This window comes from Mustela lutreola, chromosome 1 (genome assembly GCF_030435805.1).
Source record: "Mustela lutreola isolate mMusLut2 chromosome 1, mMusLut2.pri, whole genome shotgun sequence".
Lineage (NCBI taxonomy): Eukaryota > Metazoa > Chordata > Mammalia > Carnivora > Mustelidae > Mustela > Mustela lutreola.
In genome coordinates, this window is record NC_081290.1 from 212,088,254 (window position 1) to 212,109,283 (window position 21,030).

At 38.6% G+C, this 21,030-nt stretch overlaps 1 protein-coding gene across 3 annotated transcripts in view; it reads left to right on the top strand.

Annotated features, from left to right (window-relative positions):
- The window catches only part of SESN3 (sestrin 3), a 73,430-nt gene that overhangs the window by 40,656 nt on the left and 11,744 nt on the right, over positions 1–21,030 (top strand). For all 3 annotated transcript variants that reach the window (XM_059186093.1, XM_059186103.1, XM_059186110.1), the window contains exons 2-8: positions 3,157–3,222; positions 5,932–6,129; positions 7,609–7,791; positions 11,793–12,029; positions 12,723–12,897; positions 19,058–19,176; positions 19,979–20,169. In XM_059186093.1, the coding sequence (XP_059042076.1) occupies positions 3,157–3,222; positions 5,932–6,129; positions 7,609–7,791; positions 11,793–12,029; positions 12,723–12,897; positions 19,058–19,176; positions 19,979–20,169 (1,169 nt within the window). The remainder of the gene's footprint in view (positions 1–3,156; positions 3,223–5,931; positions 6,130–7,608; positions 7,792–11,792; positions 12,030–12,722; positions 12,898–19,057; positions 19,177–19,978; positions 20,170–21,030) is intronic.

The window sequence follows — 21,030 nt, forward strand, 5'->3', positions numbered from 1 at the left end:
ACCCGTCCAACAAATTGCCCTCAGTTGTGTTTGGGCAGAACTTCTACATCAAAGCACCCATAGGCGGCAGATCTCTTTCTATGCTGATTTGTGTGATCTGCTCTGGACAAGAGACAAGGTCACATGAAATAGATATTGCCAACATTGGATAAGGAACCATTTACAGTCACTTCCTCGGTGTGGAAGTTGCCTGAGGAGGGCTTGGTAGCACCTAAAGCTTAATGCACTCTTTTCCAGGAGACTCTGTTCTCATGTTCTTCAATTTCCCACACAGTCTTTATAATCTTTGCAACCCATGGCCGAGTCCCTATTTTGTTTTTATTGAAGTTTAATTGGCATACATTATACTAGTTTCAGGTGTACCACATAATGATTCGACATTTGTATACACTCCAAAATGATCACCCCTTTAAGCCGAGTTATCATCTGTCACCCCACACAGTGACACATTTTTTGGTCTTGTGTTAAGAACCTTTAAGATTTATTTTCTTAGTAACTTTCAGATTTGCTATGTAATATTACTGACTGTAGTTACCACGCTGTATATCACATCCCTGTGACTTGCTGATTTTATAACTGGAAGTTAGTACCTCTTTACCCCCTTCACCAGTCTGCCCACCTCTCCACCCTTCTCCCCTCTGGCAACCACCAACCTACTTTCCCTATCTGGAGGTTTGGTTTGGTTTTGTGTGTTCATTTGTTTCATCATTTGGTTCCGTATGTAAGTGAAATCACTCCATATTTATCTTTCTCTAACTTACGTCACTTAAACTAATACCCTCAAGGTCTGTCTGTGTTGTCGCAAATGGAAGGATTTCTTTGTCTTTCATGTCTGAGGAGTAATCCATTGTGTGTGTACAGTATACCGCATCTTCTTTATCCATTCATCCATACCTTGATTATTGTAAATAATGCTGCAATAAACATAGAGGTGTATATATTTTTTTCTAATTAGTGTTTTCATTTTCTTCAGATAAACACCCAGAAGTAGAGTGGTTGGATCATAGGGTAGTTCTGTTTTTAATTTTTTGAGGACCTTGCATCCTGTCTTCCACAGTGGCTGCCCCAGTTTGTATTCCCTCCATCAGGGCACTGGGGTTCTTTTTTCTCCACATCATCATCAACACTTGTTGTTTCTCGCATTTTTGAGTTTAGCCATTCTGATAGGTGTGAGATGATATCTCATTGTTGTTTTGATTTGCATTTCCCTGATGATGAGTGGTGTTGAGCATCTTGTCATGTATCCACTGGTCATCTGAATGTCTTCTCTGGAAAAATGTCTATTCAGGTCCTCTGCGCATTTTTTAAATTGAACTTTTGTTTTTGCTTTTGAATTATATGACTCTGTTATGTATTTTGGATATTAACCTTTTATCAGGTACATGATCTACAAATATCTTTTCCCATTCAGTAGGTTGCCTTATTATTTCGTTGATGGTTTCCTCCGCTGTGCAGAAGCTTCTTAGTCTGATGTAGTCCCACCTGTTTATTTTTGCTTTTGTTGCCTTTGGCTTTGGAGTCGGATCCAAAAAAAATACCACTGAGAGCAATGTCAAGGAGCTTACCGCCAATGTTTTCTTTTAGGAGTTATATTGTTTTTGGTCTTACATCCAAGTCTTAAATCCATTTTGAGCCAATTTTTGTGTATGGTGTAAGCATAGTCCCTGTTTTTATGTTACAGTTTTAGAGGGCTTCTTTTTTAGAACTTCAGAATATTACTTACAGTATAGAAAATTAAGTAGCCATGACTCCTCTCTCTCTCCTCCTGGCTAAGAAGGACTTCAGAGCCCTGAGAGCCTCTCTCTGACTATTCCAGCTTTCCAACATGCCTGCAGAGAAGGAAGTTATTACCTGATTGGAATGTTTGCAGCTTTATAGATATCACACTTAAATGGGGTTATTAATATATTTTTAATTTAAAAAATTAACAAAAAAATAAAAACTTCAAATAAATCAAAACTTAGAATACCACTGGCAATCTCCCAGTTAGTCCTCAATAGAATAGCAAGTGGGCCAATATGGATTGCTAAGTTCTCCATTTCTTACTTTGAGTTAACCCCTACTTCTCCAAGTTTTACATTTTTCTTACTTAAAGCTTCAAAACTTTTCTATTTTATTGTGGAAAAAGAACCCCACAGGTCAGGTTATTTCCTTGGGGAATTGCATGGAATCCTCTGATTTCAACCTTTCCTGGAGCTTCCAGATTGAGGTCTAACAGTGCAGTAGTATACTGTTAGATATTCTTTTATTATGGAGATCGACACTTTCAGTCACGCCAACTATGGGCTAAAAATCTCGGGGCTGTAGAAGATGACTGAGGGAAATGAAATTTTGGACTGAGGTAGGCATTTGCCCCATTATCCTTTTTTTTTTTTTCTCGTTTTTATTTTAATTCCAGTTAGTTAATATGCAGTGTTTAAATTAATTTCAGGTGTACAATATGGTGATTCACCAATTCTGTCCACTTGCTCATCCAAGTGCTCTCCTTCATCCCCATCCCCTACCTCACCCATCCCCCCACCCGCCTCTCCCTAGTGACCATCAGTTTGCTCCCTACAGCTGAGAGTCTGGTTCTTGATTCATCTCTCGCTCTCTCGTTTTTTTCCCTTTGCATGTTTGTTTTGTTTCTTAAATTTCACATATGAGTGAAATCATATGGTGTTTGTCTTCCTCTGAGTGACTTATTTAGCTTAGCGTTATACTCTCTGACTCCATTCATGTTGTTGCAAATGGCAAGATTTCATTCTTTTTGTGGCGGAATAATATCCTCTTGTATATATATACTATACCCTCTTTATCCATTTATGAATCAGTGGATACTGGGCGGCTTCCGTATGTTGGCTATTGTAAATAATGCTGCTTTAAACATAGGGAATCATGTATCCTTTTGCATTAGTGTTCTTGTGTTCTTTGGGTAAATAGCTAATCATGTGATTGCTGGATCATAAGTTCAGTTTTTAACTTTTGAGGAACTTGCCCCATTATCTTATTCACACATTAGCCCTGTGGATTTTCTGTGATCTGAGACCTGTCCCTTATTTTGATTTTATGTTCTATTTATTCTGTTTGTTTCAGTACCTCAGCAATTTATTTGCACCAATTTAACTTTAATTAGAATGTCATCATTAACACATAAAACTTTTCTTTTGAAAACAGGATAAAAGAATCAGAGTATCTCAGCCCTTGACAAGAGGACCAAGTGCCTTTATTCCAGAGAAGGAAGTAAGTTTATCTGTCCTAAAATACATTAAGTGTGATACGAAAAAAATAACTGGATTATATCAAAGAATATCTCCATTTTTAATATGGGAGTAAACCTGTGTTTTGCTTTTTGTTCCTTATTTCTGTTTCAGAGAACCACAGAGATACTTTCTTTTGAACTTCACTTAAAAGTTTATGTGTTTAGTAATCTGCCATCTTATTTTAGAGTTAGAGTTCTGCAAGGTTAGAAAAAAGTGAATTTTACCATATTTGATTTCAAATATAACTTTTCTGAACAAAGCTACTAATAGTAATAAAGTTTCTTTTAAATAAAGTTTAATATTAACCCAAAGGTTTTAGGTTTTTAAATATCCACTGTTTCATGGTGATTATAGGTTTCATAAATGTTAAAAAAATATATTCTGAGTTGAAAAAAATGAGTTTCCCAACTAAGCCTATTAAGCAGAATATCATTAGTCGTTACTAATTTAATGACATTAGTCGTTACATTGTATGTAATGTAATGGCATTACATCATTAGTCCTTACTCTTTTATTTGTTTATTTTGGTTCTAAGAAGTCTCTTGGAGAGAATGTCAATTCAGTCTGTACAGTATGTACCTTTAGTTGGGGGGGCGGGAGGCAAGATGGTAATTTCAAGAAGGAGAGGTCGTAAAATGAACAATCAAGAGAAGAATTGTGCCTTTTTGTGGGTATACGTCCTTATGAAAGATCACAGCAAAGTGCCCGACATCCTAGATTCCTAGATGCCTCTCAGATAGATACTTGAGCTAAGAAAAGTTTAAGAATCACTAAACTGGGGAGGTTTTCTCTGCTAGAAGGAGTTATTGCCTTATTGAATACAATTGTATATCCTGATTCACTACTTCAAAGACATTTATCTTAAAGCACCAGCATTATTCCTATATTGTTCTGAAAGCAGTCAACAAAGATACACAGAGCATCTGTTATGTGCTAGGCATTGTCTTAAAAGAAGGGATGAATAAAATTTGAAAAATACATGCCAGGCCATTGCCAGAGTCAGTAGTCCTACATCTTCATTTTGCTTTTTGAGTGACCTTACCATCTGAATGGAAAGGTTAAAGGGATGTTAACAATCATGTTAACATGAGAAACATGTTAACAAGTTAACATTGGGAACTCCGTCTCTAGCTGATGTAGATGGGACCAGTCGTTACAGAAAGGGCTGTGTTTGTGCCCATCCAGCACAGGGATCTTGGTGGAGTGATTACCTCATTTACATAAAGACTTCCTGAAACAGTCTTTTTCACACTATATATTGAAGGTAAGGTGGTTTGCAGAAGCCACCGATGTTCTTAGGACCTCCTGCATTTGTTTACGCCTTTGGCATTGCTTAAACAAAAGAAACTCTGCTGTAGAAGACAAAACAAAATTAACAAATATTCTATGTTTAATTACATGTGGTTAATCCAGAGCTTATTGTTTTTAACATCACTTGGTCCCTGTAGTTGACAAAATGGGGGAAATGAGCAAATGAAAGTATACTTGGCTTTATAACTAGCTGAACTGAAATTGCTTTTTTACGCCATTGTAATTAACATTTCCTCACAGTTCACACTTTCCAAACATTCTATTTCCTTTGGGATTACGTCTTCCTCGGTCAATAGTGCCTTTGTATAATTTGTACTTATTTTTCAGAAGAGACTGTGAAGCCAGCCTTAAAGAGTAAACAGAGTTTCTAATAACAGTATGGATCTCTGGGAAGACCAGTAGTCTGGACTTTAGAAAATCTGGATTCTAGACCAGGCCCTGTGGTTAACTAGGTGCATGAGCTCGAATTTAATTTTGAATCTGAAATAAGAAATGTATTCTTAAGTCTAGAATTCTAATTCTAAAATATCATTAAATAATGAACCAGTCCTAGAAATATTCATCTCATGTCCATTAATTCCCACAGAGCTGGGTCCTTCTACAAGGTGCTAATAAGCTCTTAACACCTTCAGACCCAATTCTTGGTGTGATGCCCAAGCTGTCACTGTGTATAAAGCTACATATAATAATCTATTTTTGAGAAGGCTCTTTTGAGTCCCTGGGATAGAGGATGTCCATTTTAATAACCAACCTTGTTTTTAACAATTAATACAATAGGCTGAAAATAGGAATCACAGTATTCTAGTGTCCTTATTAATTTTTCAATTAACACTTTCCTACAAATTATCGTGTTTTCCTTTGTCCCTAAAAAGATTTCAGAAAGCTTTTTATTTTATGTTGAACAAAAACAAGTGCAAGATCAGACTGAAACTCTTGTCTTAAGACAATGTGATTAAATATCTTCGTAGGCCGTTGGGATAAAATTGTAACTGTGGGAATCGAATACCACCGCTTCCCGCTCCACCAGTTGGCGTGATAATGGCCAGGCAAGTGGGCCCTGGAAACTGTGCCTTCCGCGCCTGGCAGAGCAGATGGAAGCTGCTTTTCTCCAAGTTCAGAGCTGTGTGTTTGATGATTTGACATTTGTTGTTTAATAAATTGCGGTCCCAGAGCCAAAAACGAGCGGTGCTTTTTCCTTTCTTTCTTTTTTTTTTTTTTTTTTTAATTTTTTTTATTTCCGGCGCCGGTATGAGCAACTGTGTAATTTCGGGGCCTGTTCCTACCCAGAGAACATTCGCTTGCTTCCAGAGTGGCACCATGTGTGTAAACAAAAGATCCATTGCTTCTCAGTACTCATTGTGTGCTTCTCCATCACCAGGTTGTCCAAGCGAACACGGTGGATGAGCGCACGAACTTTCTTGTGGAAGAGTACTCGACTTCCGGCCGCCTGGACAACATCACGCAGGTCATGAGTTTGCACACTCAGTACCTGGAGTCTTTCCTGCGGAGCCAGTTCTACATGCTGCGCATGGATGGCCCCCTTCCTCTACCACACAGGCACTACATCGCGATAATGGTGCGCCCGCTTCCCGGCTGCCTGCGCTCCCTCCACACCGCCCTGCTCGTCCCTTCTCCCCGCTCCTAGTGTGTGTATGTTTGTGTGTGTAGAGCTCAGTACCCTTTTCTAGAAATAAAACTTGAAGAAGCCTGTGGTCTTTAGGATACCGTGTGTCTGGGATGCATTTGGAATGCTTGACATGCCTTAAAGGTTCAGTTTCTCCTTAAATTTTCAGTTTATTCACCTACGGTTGATGATGCTAGTAGGGTCCAAGGGACTATCCCTAAGATCCCACAGGTCGTGTTTTGCCTCTTGATGCCTTGTTTTTTATTATTAATATAAAACAGGTTGGTTGTGACATCTGATTTAGTCATTTTCTATTTGAAGAATGTTACTGATTTGGCCAGAGGAGAGGAGAGTATCCATTAGCACCAATGGGGGAAAAATTCTTAAATGAGTCATAACCCCACTAAATATAGTACTTGGTACAAACTAGTGAACTAGTTAATGTTTTAGTGGGGGTGAGGAGAGAACTATAAATCGGGATGAGAAAGGTAGAAAGGAACAGTGTCACAGGTGGACTATTCCTGGAGAAGAAGACAGAGGACCTGGTCCCAGTGCCCTGTGTTGGGGTGGTTTAGGAGAACAGCTGGCTGGCAGAGGTAGCTGGCAGTCAGCAGGTTCATTTTTCCCAACTTTGATTAGATTATCTTGTTTATGCTCTCATCAAAGTTTTAAACAAGAAAAGGGCAGCGCTCTGTGTTTCTTCACGGATGAACACGACTGAGACTGTAATTCCAGCTTACAGATTTGACCACAGCGAGTTCCCAGGCAGCCTTAGAATGATCATAAACTAAGAGATAAGCAAGATATGGAAAATAGAATGAAGAAACAATACAGTTTTCCTGAGAAGCAGGCCTAGGGAAAGGAGCAGTGAAAAGTCTGCTTTGCAAGGATTTCCCAGACTCCCAGTGTCAAGACTGGTTTGACTGCACGGGCAGGAAGGTGTCAGCGAACTTGTCTTATCTCAGTGGGTGAAGTGCCCAGATAAGACTGAAATCACAGTTATCTTCAAGGGGGTAAGAGGAGCACCCAAATTAGCGTGTGTTCTGAATGGGTAGAATACAAGTTAGTGAGATTTTATTGTTTTAAATAGAACGTAGTTTATGTCATTTACCATCATGAAATGGACGTGTATGTTCTTGATATAACCAGGAAGTGCATTTGAGGTTAATCCTCACCCACCTCTGGTTGAGGAGGTAATTGCCTACCTGGGACAGTTATTTGCTTGTACAAATATTGACTATGTGTACTGGTTCAAGAATCTATGGTGTATTGTGATAGAAGTTGGAGGAGGAGGAGGAATCTGTAAGAAAAGAATTATTGGTTATTAAAATTATTAAACTCCAAATCAATTATTATTATGATTGGTTTAGAACTAGTAGAATGCGACATGTACCACGATTGCTGTATCAACAGAGTCTTCTTGTGTTTTAGGCTGCAGCTAGACATCAGTGTTCCTACCTAATAAACATGCACGTGGATGAATTTTTAAAGACAGGAGGTATTGCTGAGTGGTTGAATGGTTTGGAATATGTGCCGCAAAGACTGAAAAATCTTAATGAAATTAACAAGCTGCTCGCACACCGACCCTGGCTGATCACAAAAGAGCACATTCAGGTACTGAGTGCTGTTTGGAAATGAAAAAGAGGTTTGCTCATGATTCTGGCTGAGAGTTCATTTTTCTTTTCTTTCTTTTCCTTTTTTTTTTTCCCCTTTTTCCTTTCTTTCTTTCTTTCTTTTTTTTTTTATTAAGACTTAATTTTAAAATACTTGCATATTAGAAACTTACAACATAGGCTCTCAGTATATAGAAAAGATAAATGTAGCAAGTCTGTGGGTTAAATTTAAGTACCAATGGATATTCCTCTTAAGGTAATCAATAATGAGCTACCCAGGTGCCTTAGTGAGTGGCCATGAGAAAAGTTGATTTCTGTTTTCAAGCAGGAGGTAGACGAAATAAACCACACAATGGACTCGCTGGGTTCTCACACCCCTGACCTTGAGTAAATTAACTTCTGTGGACCTCAGTAGCTCCCCCCTTTATAACATGAGGGGCCTAGATTAAATGAGTTCCAGGCTCTTTTCTAGTTACAACATTTCATAATTTTAAGATCTGCAAATTACAGTTTTGCAAATAAAAAGCGATGTGCCAACTGGTGTGAACACTTCAGTGCCTTTAGAAGCTAGCGCTTAGATGAGAAACAGAGTTGCAACTGACTAGAATACTTGCAGATGGAAAGGGGCTTCCGTCAAAGGCACACAGAGTGAGGCCTTGGCACTGTGCTTGGCACTGGGTCACTATTCAATACATAGGTATTTAAATTCCCTGCTTCTAATGAGTAGACATGTCTTTGGTTTTGTTGATCCTCTCGGTTAGACTACATTTTTGTTAGTTATTTGCCCAGTTAAACCAAACTGAGCTTTTGTCAGTCTCTCTACTCTTAGAAATTGAGTTACCTGTCTAGGAATATATGAAACATAACATTTCCCTCAGCTTTATGTTCTGACTTGACAAGATGTTACTTAGATAGAAGAATTGGTCCTTATTTTTATGTCCTATGTTCATTACTTTGTGCCATGTTCTTTGGTGGGTCCAAAAAGGTGGGCCCTGCCCTTCAGCATACTTGGAATCTAGGGGAAGAAAGAGGGAGAGAGAATGACAATAAACACAGCATAGTGATATATAAGGTATGAACAGAAAGAATCAGGAAGTTGCATGAAAGAGGTAACATTTGAGATAGGTCTTAAAGAGTAAGTGGGAATTTTCAAGGAGAGGTGGGTGAGGGGGTGGGAGGGGGACTTCTGAAACATTGTGTGTTGGAAAAGTAACTAATGGCTTCAGGTTACAGTAGGGAAGGTTATGTGAGGTGTGGGGGTAGGAGATGGGAAGAATGGGGAGCATGTCCTTATGACACAGTGAGTACTGTATTAAAGAATTTATGTTTTATTCTCAGAAACCTATGTTCTTCAGAGTTATATTACCTTACTTCAGGGGACGCAGAAGGCAATCCTTCAGAATGTTGGAAAATTATTTGTGTGTGTGCACCCACGTGTATTCATACCTTAATAAATTTATCTGTATATTTTACAATATTAGTATTACAGTACATGTGTATGACTCATCTATATAAAATGTTGTATTTTATAAGTGTTTATTTATAAATAAATGTACATACTCTCAGAGGTTGGAGCCCCCAGCTGTTACTGTTAGAAGTATACGTGATCAAGGGGCAGTGGGTGGCTCAGTCAGTTAAGTGTCCAACTCTCGATTTGGTCTCAGGTCATGACCTCAGGGTCCTGGGATCACGCCCCATGTAGGACTCCACACTCAGCACAGAGTCCGCTTGGGATTCTCTCTCTCCCTCTCCCTTTGCCCCTCCCCCTGCTTGTGTCCCACCCCCCTCTCTCTCTAAAATAAAATAAAATCTTAAAAAAAAAGAAGTAGTAGTATATGTGATCAAAAGATTTCGGAGATGAGTATGATGAAGAATTAGGAGTCATCAGAGGTTTTTGAGCTGAGTTGTAATATGGGAGTCAATCATAAAGCAATTGCAGTAGTCCACGTGAGAGATGTTTTTTTTTTTTTAAAGCCAAAGGAGAGACCAGACTGTATGTAAGCATTCTGCATGAAAAGAGACAGGACATGTTAACTAGCAGAATGTGAAAATGGAGGAGAGGGGAAGGACAGGAGAATAAGTAAGGTTTCTACCTTCCTGACTGGGAGAAGGCATGAGCAGGACAGCACACTCTGGGCTGAAAGCAGAATACTGTTAACTCTGGATAGTGACGTCCAGTTACTGAAGGAAATACAGGTCTGTAACTCAAGATAAAGGATAGATTAGAAATAGGATCAGATAGCTATTGGCAGTAGGCAAAGGTCAAGTTGAAGGAATGAATGATCCATCTGGGGTCAAATAGAGCAAGCCAACATTTGGAGACAAGCAGAAGAAGTGGACTGAGAGGAAGACAGGGAAATGTGCATCTCAGGGGAGAAAGGGTGCAAAAAAAATTTAGTGGAACTGCTGAAGTCAAGGGAGATTAATTTCAAGAAAGGAGGAAGTAAGGAAAACATAAATCCTGCAGAGATCCAATAGGATAACTACTAAAAAGAAATACTTAGATTTGGCCATTGGGAGTCATACCTGACCTTGGCAAAAGTTGTTTTCAGGAGGCTGCTTAAAAAAGAGAAGAAATTATAATGAATTAAAGAAACAGAAATGAATGCGAGATGAGAAATTCGAGGTGATGAGTTCTGGCTGTCTATCCTTTCGGTTTCATACTCTTCGAAAGACTGACAGAGGCATTGTAAATTCTACCTGTTTTTTGGAAAAGGCTCTTTGGCAGTATTATGAAAAGTCCGTAAAATATGATTGCCCTCCAAATCCCATTAGGAATTAAAGATGTTATTTATAGCATAGATATAGCAAGGAATGAAGGTGCTATTTATAATAGCAAATAAACAGAAAAAAAAAACTTAGAAGCAGTTTGAATATCTAACAGTAAAAAAATGGAGAAACAGCTGTCTACATCCTTTTCTATGCAGTATAAAGGCCATGCTCAGTCTAAGACATTGTAGCCTTATGAGAAAAGAACATGTCAAAATATCAGGTTTGCAAAGCAGAGAAAATTAGAAGTGTTACTCTGATTATATAATTATGCTTATAAAAATAAAATATGGGAAAGCTATCTTAGGGTGGTAGAATCTGATTAATTTTTCCTTTTCCTTTAACTGAGCTTTTAGTAATATATTAAATTTCCTGTGTGTCGGAGGGGAGGGCAGTTAATGGAGAGTAAAGCCAAAGAGGTTTCTGGTGGGGGCTTGCTATAAAGTGAGCAGGATTTAAAGTGTAGAAATGTAGGGAGCAGCAGAACACGCACGCCCGTTTTACCAAGCTAGACAGAGAGGACACCGATGGGAAAGACTCTCTGATGTGCTGACAGATGGGATTGGCTCTTGGAGAAAGTGGGGATGGAGACATCATTGTTTTTAATGCCTTCACTTGTGATTCCATCCTTCAGTTGGAGGATCAAGTGAAATATCATATGAAAAAGTGCTTTGAAACTTTTAAAGTTCTTATTCAAAGGTGAGGTAGTAATTCTACTGTTCCTATCCTCTGCCATTAGCTCTTTCTCCATCAGGAAATTCACCTAAAAGTTGTCTTAATGAATTAGGGTTTTGGGGTTTTTTTTTAATTTTTATGTGACTTTTAAGGTCAAGTCATTACCTAAAAACCTTAAAGTGGATGGCTTTGCTAGATAATCTTTAAAGGCCCTTCTAGTTTCAGTGTTCTTTGATTCTCTGAACTGTCTTACTGAAACAACACAATATGTAAGCGTGCTTTGGAAACAGGATCCATGGTACCTATAAGGAATTCAGAATAATCTACAACATAATTATATTGTTAGTTTTGCTGGTTGAATATAATGTTGTTTGACCAAAGCCGTATCTTTATTACATGAAACATTTTTAAAAGGAAGTTTTAAAAAGGAGTTTTAAAAGTTTAAGTTTGATTGCTATAAATGGACCTAAAAATTTGGTGGATTTTCCATGCTTTCTAAAATTGCTTTGCGGCATTCTGTGGTTTTCATTCTTACTTTGATTCACTTTCTCATTACAGAAACTTGTCAAAACTGGAGAAAATAACTGGTCTCTGCCCGAGCTGGTACACGCTGTAGTCCTACTGGCACATTATCATGCTTTGGCAAGCTTTGTTTTTGGTAGTGGCATCAATCCGGAGAGAGATCCAGAAATCTCCAATGGATTCAGGCTAATATCAGTCAACAATTTCTGTGTTTGTGATCTCGCCAACGATAACAACATAGAGAATGCATCCCTTACAGGCAACAACTTCGGGGTTAGTGTTCTGAACTTTGTTTTTCTTCACTATTTTGCCTGAAAAATACCTAGAAAGAGTTTGTCTGACTCAACAGGATATTGTATAATTGAACTACTTCTGCCCAACTTTTACTACTGTAAAAACTTAACTTGTACATGAAGTTCTGAATTGTCTTAAAGATAAGGCTTTTAAAGCAAATAGATAGGGGTGCCTGGGTGGCTCAGTCAGTTAGGCATCTGCCTTTGGCTCAGGTCATGATCCTGGGGCCCTAAGACTGAGCTCCCTGCTCAGCAGGGAGTCTGCTTCTCCTTCTGCCCCTGCTCATGCAATCTCTCTCTCTCTCTTTTTCAAATAAATAAGTAAATAAACTCTTTGGAAAAAATAATAAAGCAAATAGATATTATGACAAATCATAAGGCCACCTTATTTTTAAAAATAAACTATAACTGAATATATACCAAATGCTCAAATTCTAGATTAAATATATCTATACTTCTAAGTTTTCTAGATTTATAACTGCAGCAAAAACATCATACTCTGGAAAACGTTTGAATCTGTCATTTGATTTTCTTTGGCATTAATGGAAAACCCACTTAGGAACTTAAGGGTCCACACCTCTGTACATAGTCAGGTGGCATTTACTAGACAGGAACCTTTACCGGAATAATTCTTGGTATTACTAACACCCAATACCATCTTACCTGGCTCCAGATTGTCGATTCCCTAAGTGAGCTAGAGGCCTTGATGGACAGAATGAAGAGACTTCGAGAAGAGAGGGAAGATGAAGAGGCATCTCAGGAAGAAATGACCACTCGTTTTGAGAAGGAGAAGAAGGAAAGTCTTTTTGTGGTCTCTGGAGACACTTTTCACTCCTTTCCACATTCAGGTGAGCTCCCCCAGCCCGCCCTGTACTGTCTTTGCCTTTGAGTTGTTGCATCCCTGACAGACCACGTTCTATGTTTTCCATACGGATCTGTAAGAGTGCCTCTACTACCATGTCTCTTTTATTTCCTCCTCCTACAGCCCCCCTGATGCTGTTCCCCACCCCTTCTTTTGGTGCATCTTTGAATACACTCCAGGTCAAGTTGAGAGGGACTCCCAACCTTGTAGTCCACACTCATCCTGGATAAAACGCAATTTGAAGCCAGAGCAGTTGCCTGTAAAGCTAGATAGAGATACCTAATTTGTTCTACTTTTCTGATGTTTTTAAGTGATAAGTGAAATCCTCTTTCAATAGATAAAATTTAAAAAAAAACAACACATGCATCTCTGCCTTTTTTGCGTGTGGGGAGTATGTGGGAGGATTGTTCTTGCGCTGCTACTTTTCCAGATCAGTTCTAAAATTACATTGTACTCGCATTTGCATTTCTTTGGAGACATCTTTGGGATTTTATAAAAATGCATTATTTAGGTCATTTTCTTATACTGAATTTGAAGGAATTCATTCTGTATTAAAAGCTAGACGTCTTTGCTCTAGTCTTAAAAAGATACTTTTTACCCCCTAATGCTCTAAGAGACTTTGAATTAGACAGTTTTTCAGTCATGACTAAAAAGATATTGAACATCACATAGTAAATGTTATTAAAATAGCCTTGGGGTGCCTGAGTGGTTCAGTCAGTTGAGTATCTGACTCTTGGTTTCAGCTCAGGTCATGATCCCAGAGCCATGAGATTGAGCCCCGAGGAGTCTGTTTGAGATTCTCTCTCTCCGTCTCCCTGTGTCCCTCCCTCTACTCTCTCTCTTTCTCTCTCTCTCTAAAATAAATAAAATAAGTCTTTTAAAAAATAGCATTGACAGTAGAAAACTGAAGCCCTCCAAAGTCATCAATCTACATAACATTTTAAAAATAGAGTTCCATTGGTTTAAGAAATGTTCAGTCTTAAGGACAGTCAGTCTTATAAATTCCGAGGGTAACTGATTGGGCCATAACTTGTTTGTTAATGTTAAACATAGCTTTGACCAGTAGTTCTCAGAAGTTTCGCCAGAAAGAACAAAAACCCTTTATATCATCTCCCCTGTGGTCTTTTTTATGAAAGATTTTATCCACCACATTGACTATATTAAGTTCTAGTTTCTCAGAGCTTCTAAGCAGCAGGAAATCCCAAATAAAGAAATGTGGTGTTTTAGTTATTGCCTTAATATCCATTCTGCAGCTACTGAGTACCCTTAATGTTCTCAGCCCTGTAGTGGGTACTAAGGTTTTCAGGCTAAATAAGAGACGATTCCTGCCTTCTGGGCACACTCCTTGCTGGTGGGAGAGAAACAGTTTCAATCCATAGCAGAGTGTGAGCAGTATATGAACCTAGAAGAGGACCCTGAATCCAGCCTCAGTGGGGAAAGAGTGTGCATAGAAGGGGTCCTTGAGGAAGACTTCCTCCAGTCTTAGGGACTCGAATGCAAGGGAGTCAGGCAGTGGCTGGCGTCGGTGGTAAATAATCGATGGAGCCAAGGCCCCCTCCTAAGGAAACAGGATGCTGGGCACAGGAGCGATTGGGCATAAATCATGAAGCAGGTAATGTCATCACATAGGTCGGTTAGGTAAACAGAGGCTTTATCATGCTAACATTTCTAGCCTTAAGAAGCATGCAGCCTGTCGTATTTTGGACATTTTGAGCTAAGAGGCCTGTAAAACCTGAAGTCTGGAGATGTCTAGTATACTGCTTCTTAACCTTCCATTGCATTGTGTCACTTGGGAATCTCACCGATAGGCGGATTCTGATTCAGTCTGGTCTAGGAACTGAGAGGACACATGGCTCTCATTCCTCCTTGTGGTGGCCAGGCTGCCAGTCTACAAACCACCCATAGTACTGAGGGCCTGGCAGATGGTCTGAAGGTCAGGACAGGCTTTTAAACTCCAGACAAAATTTTGGAAATTATCAGCATATTATTGGGCGTTAAAACCAGGAGAGTTGTTTATAAAAAACCATCCGGAGGGAACACATGGGACAGAAGAAAATCATAAACCTAGGGTGAACCTTCAAGGGAAACCAAGATTATAAAATGTAAAGATTTTTATTAAGGCTAGTAATCTCTATTTGCTTTTAACCCACTGAGCCACCCAGGTGCCCCTTTATTTGCTTTTAGACATTAATTTTTAAGAGCTTCTCGAACATCACTAGAGCTTGAGGGATATAAATGTTTTATTTCCCTTAGTCGTTTTTTAATGTGGAAAATAGATTTTGTTTCCTGCTATGGTGAGTGCTGTGAAGTGTGTAAACCTGGCAATTCAGAGACCTGTACCCCTGGGGCTAATAATACATTATATGTTTATAAAAAAATAAAAAATTATTTTAAAAAATAGATTTTGTTTCTTTAATCAAAGCTCTTCTGAGAGCTTCTTTTGTTTTGTTTTGTTTTGTTTTGTTTTGTTTTGTTTTGTTTTCTTATTGAGTAGACTCCACACCCAGCATGGAGCCTAACGTGGGTCTTGAACTCATGACCCCAAGATGAAGCCCCGAGCTGAGATCAAGAGTTGGACACTTAACTGATTGAGCTACTCAGGCACCCCTTGAAAATATATTTTGAACCCCCGCCTCTACCTTCTTGAATCCTTGAGTAGGGACTCCTGCTGCGTACGGTGGTGAATTTTGACTAGCAAGTCTTAGGTTGTCGCCAAAAATTATGTTCTAGTTTTGACAGAAGAGGCTGTATCATTTGTAAATTGGACAAGGAAATAAGTCATTTCGTTGTTTACCCTTCAGCATTCCCAGTACTACATTTGCTGGTCACACAAAGGTAACAGAAAAATGACTCTGTGGAGTAGCTACATGAGTCCTTTTTATAACCTTACCATGTTTTAAAATGGAAATAGAAATGTATTTTTTTCTATAATGAATTTCTTGGTTTGACCTGTGTGATAAAGCATTCCAGATTCCATGTGGAGATTCTAAGAATTGCTGTTCAAGCCTTTGGAAGAAAATAAATGTTTAAAATGTTCTACAGAGGTAGTATTCCATAGCTTGGTAAGAGTTAACCAGCTCTTACTCTTTTTTTGTTTTTCAAGTTAGAAGGCTGTTCCGTTACTATAATAGAGTGTTTTCTGCATTATGTTTGGGACAGCAGAATTGAGCCAATGTGCAAAATGCTATTTCCTTTGAGTCCAGACTTGGAAATATTTGTTTAGTTAGAATTAAATTGGAGGGGTGCCTGGGTGGCTCAGTGGGTTAAGCCTCTGCCTTTGGCTCAGGTCTAGCCCCGCATCGGGCTCTCTGCTCAGCAGGGAGCCTGTTTCCCCCTCTCTCTCTGCCTGCCTCTCTGCCTGCTTGTGATCTCTTTCTGTCAAATAAATAAATAAAATCTTAAAAAAAAAAAAAGAATTGAAATTAGAGTTTTAGATTTGTTGATCAGAGTACTGATCTTCTTAAATTTGAAAAAAACGATCTGTAGTATGAGAGACCTGTGTACATTTCTTTCTATGAACAAAATGGTCTAGAAGACAGGTCTTGATTGACTCCTAATTTTAAAATGAATAAATGAATATTATTCATAGGATAAATTCTATCTTGTTGGAGTCCAGGTGCTCATTATTGTTTATTTTAAAATGTTTCAAAGTCGTATGACAAGTTGAAAATGTTTATGGGCAAATCAGAAACTAACATCAACATCAAATGAACCAGCTGTGTGATAGTCAACTCCAGAATCGGTATTTGCCCAGTGAAATCAACTGCTTGTGCAGTGTGGGTGGAGAGATCACATCAGGGGAGAAACTTGTTTTGCAGACTTTAGTTCTCACTCACCTTCCTGGGTTTGATTTTACTGCACAGCCCACAAAACTCCTAGTGTTCTTAGCAGGGTCGGTGATCACTAACCACATTTTCGATTTTTTTTTTCTTTGTTTCTGTTGATTAGTATGTGATGGACTGAATTAAGGAAACATAACCTCGTTCGTAAATATGGAGAGACAGAACATTGAAAACGCCATTTTTCACGTGTTTCCATTTACCCAAACAGAGTTCTGCAGACCAAGGAGACAAAGCAGCTGTCGTGGGTTGGGCTAGGGATAAGCCCAAGATTTCACTTTAGAAAACTGAAAGTCACTTAAAAGCTTCCGATCAGATTAAGTAGTTCAGAGTTCACAAATTTGCCACACCATCCTAAACTAATTTGCATTGTAGTTCGTTCTTACGGCAAAGACAGTGCTACTAGTAGCTTACAGTTAGTTTACTAATTTCTTAAGAAGGTATTTCTTCTTGCATTAATAAAACAAAAAATTGATATTAAGCATATAGCATAGTACCTGGTGTATATTAAGTACTCAGCAGGGACGCCTTGGTGGCTCAGTCAGTTAAATGTCTGCCTTTGGCTCAGGTGATGTCCCAGAGTCCTGGGATCAAGTCCCACATCAGGCTCCCTGCTCAGCACTGAGCAGGGAGCCTGCTTCTCCCTCTGCCATGCCACTCTCTCTGCTTGGGCTCTCGCGACAAACAAATTAAAAAAGTGCTCAACAAATGTCAGTCTCTTTGCATCATGGGTAATAAAGAAGTTAGGTAAGAACTTTAATATTTCCAGAGTTGGATAGCCTGGGTAGTTGATCTTTCCTGCCATTATCGAGCACCCTATTAGTCCATGGCAGTGACCTAAGGATTCAACCTTGTGAGGAAAGAGTAATTATTGCTAGGATTTTCATGAAATAGCAAAGAGTAAGATAATGAAGACACTACTAATTTACTAGATCTTTTGGATGAATTACTGTAATTGTAACTGTTCTTTTAAACCTCTCAAGACTGTCCAGTTCTTATGCCATCAAATTGTTTAGGTGGGGCGCCTGAATGACTCAGTGGGTTAAACATCTGCCTTTAGCTCAGGTCATGATCTCAGGGTCCTGGGATGGAGCCCCGAGTAGGGCTTTCTGCTCAGCAAGGAGTCTGCTTCTCTCTCTCCCTATGCCCCTCTCACCACCTCATGTTTCTGCTATCTTTCTCTCTCTCAAGTAAGTAAATAAAATGCTAAAAAATTGTTTTAGAAACTGTTTACTGGTTGTTTATTAATTATTAAGTATTACATTTATTTGATATTGATTAAAATTCTTAATAAGAAAATATTGTTCTTTGCATTGAAGGAGCCTTTTTTTAAATTTTGAAAACATTATGTTCATTTTCTAAAATAGGAGTTGGTAAATAAAAGCTATTCATTCCCTTTCGGTGATTGAAATAAAAAAAAGTAATTATAAAGACAGACTAACTACCCTAAAAAAAAGTGAGTGAGAATTTTCTTGAAGCAAAATTAACATGCATTTGGCTCTTAAATTTTTCATTGGTAGATTTTTAATATTATCAAGTATGCAGAAGTCAGCCATCTTAAAAGATTGTTGTAGTCTTCCAATCTTCCTGAATGCCACTTATAATATTCTGATCACAATCTTATCAACACATTGTTTTACTTCGTACTTTATATGCTTTTTTATTTCCATGTACATAGAAAAGCGCACGTGGGTTAGGTGTCAAACTCAATGGATTTTCTCAAACTGACCCTTCCTATTCTAGTGCCCAAGCCAGCTCTGAATAATGGTGGCACCCAGAAGGTCACTTTCCTCCTTGTTCCAATTCCCTTCCCAGACCTTCTCCCCAAATGCCTCTTTGTGAGCCAAAAATGGATGAGATTGCACTGATTTTCAGCATGAACACATCCATATGACGTACTATTAAATTTTCACAAATTCTATCTTAACATTAAAGTCCACTCAAGTTACCTTTCACCTTCCTGTCTTCTCTTTCCCCATAACCCACTTCTTGATGTTTAAGCTCTGTACTCAAAGCACTGTGCCATCTTCCTCTTCTGAATAAGGAAAGCTAGGATGTTGATTCTTCACGGCTACTGCTTAGCTGTTTCAGTGGAGTCATGTTTTTGCCCAGACAAGTACAGTTAAATGTTAAGATCGCCAGTATTCCGTAACACAGTTGAACTGAAATTGAATTCAGACGTAAGCCAAGAAGTCAATATTGTCACTTTGAAAATCCATGGGAAAGCTAAAAAGTGGAGGGAAATGGAGCATTTCATTGTTCTATGCACAGTTTCCTTTATTCTAGATTGTTCATTATTGTCCTCAGATTTTGAAGATGACATGATTATAACATCTGATGTCTCCCGATATATTGAAGACCCTGGTTTTGGGTATGAGGACTTTGCCAGACGAGGAGAAGAACATTTGCCAACATTCCGAGCTCAGGTATAAGATGCCTTTAACTCAGAGAAACTAGAGAAGAAATATTGTCGTTTTAACTGTGAAATGTTGAGATGTAAGTCCATTGCCTTCTAAATTGATAGAGTCTGTAGATCTTTTTATGTAATCTCGTTTTTGGCCCAGTCTAATTTGATCTCCCAGTAGATAAATTATTATTTCAATGTTTCCGCCTCTAAGAAGGCAAAAGGAAATGGTTTCATTCGGTTACTTGCAACATTACATGGTAATTGTATAATGTTCGTAGCTTTTTTTTTCTTAAGGAGCAGGGAGAAAATCAAGCGACAAAGTTACATTTATAATAAAATGGCATTTTGTAGTAAGATCATATACCAGTAGTTCTGGGATTAAGGGCTACCCCACCAAAACCCCTAGAGGCCAGAGTCACAGTAGCGATGTGGCTTCCAAGAGAGTGGAAGTTTGAATTAAGACAGACTCCTTTGCACTTGTTTCACTAATCTGCTAATTGTCCGTATCACTGAGTAGGTTTGGTCACATGGGAATTTTCTCAGATTTCCTGGGGCTCTTCCAGATAAGGATGTAGTTTGCATAGTACCCGACTTCAGGGAGAGGCCAGAGTTCATCACCAATATGTCCAACCAGGGACCCCACTGAGGAAACTGCATGGCGCTCCGATCCAAGAACCGATGTGAAGGATTCTTAGTAAGCCTGTCAACTTAGAATACATTTGAAATATCTTCACTTCCTTGCTTCAGTAGTTGTTTCCCACAAACATGGAATTTAAATGGAGACTGCCCATTTGGTAACTGGATACAATTTCTTCTTTCAGGACTATACCTGGGAAAATCATGGGTTCTCCCTGGTGAACAGACTTTATTCTGACATTGGACATCTTCTTGATGAGAAGTTCCGCATGGTCTACAATCTCACCTATAACACTATGGCCTCCCATGAGGATGTTGACACAACCACGCTGCGCAGAGCTTTATTTAACTACGTTCACTGTATGTTTGGAATCAGGTACGTTTGTCGTCAAGACCATTTTAAACATTTCTAAGTGACAGTTCTGACCCAAGTTCTGCTCCCGTTCTTTTTAGTGCTATAAAGGCCTGGGGAGAAAAATACTACAAGTGGACTTCTGATTTTGAAAAATGACTTCCAATTTATAGAAGAACATTTTTCCTTGTTTGACTGTTCAGAATCTTAGCATGCACCTGTAAATACAGTAATGAGAATTTACTAAGGAGGGGAAAAAAAAGTATCAGTAATCATTGGGGGATACAAGAGAATCGGACTCAATTTAAGTATCCTTCCTGGAAGAATTAGGCAGTTAAAGAATGTTTACTGTGCCTCTTCGGCCCACTGTAATAAATGCTGGTTTGTTTGTTTATTTTAAAGGAATGGTAATTAGGGTATAAATAAAACTGGGATAGATTGTGTCTTCATAAAGCTCACATAAGAACACTGAAATGAAACTATCAGTCAATATAAATTAATGGCCTCTAAATTTAGAAATTTGGCATGGAGAGGACAGTGAGTAAATGAGTGAGTGAGATTGAATGGTCTAATCAGGAAAGCTTTTTTGGGAGAATGTGCCTTTTTGAGCTGGGTTTTGAAGGCGTTTATGGAGATAGATTTGCAGAAAGAAAAAATGCCCAGTTACGAATACATTCAATTTGACTCTACTTTCTCCTTTCTAATATAGTCACAGAAAGCCTTTATGGCATGGAGTTAGAATTCAATTTGCTAAGCAAAGTATTTTCTATCATTTTAATGTAAAAAAATTTTCCTGAAACATCAGCTAATAGTCAAGCATTCTACCTAGAAGACACGGGCATGATGGTAGTTAACTATGCTGTTTGCTCATATATCATTCCAGAC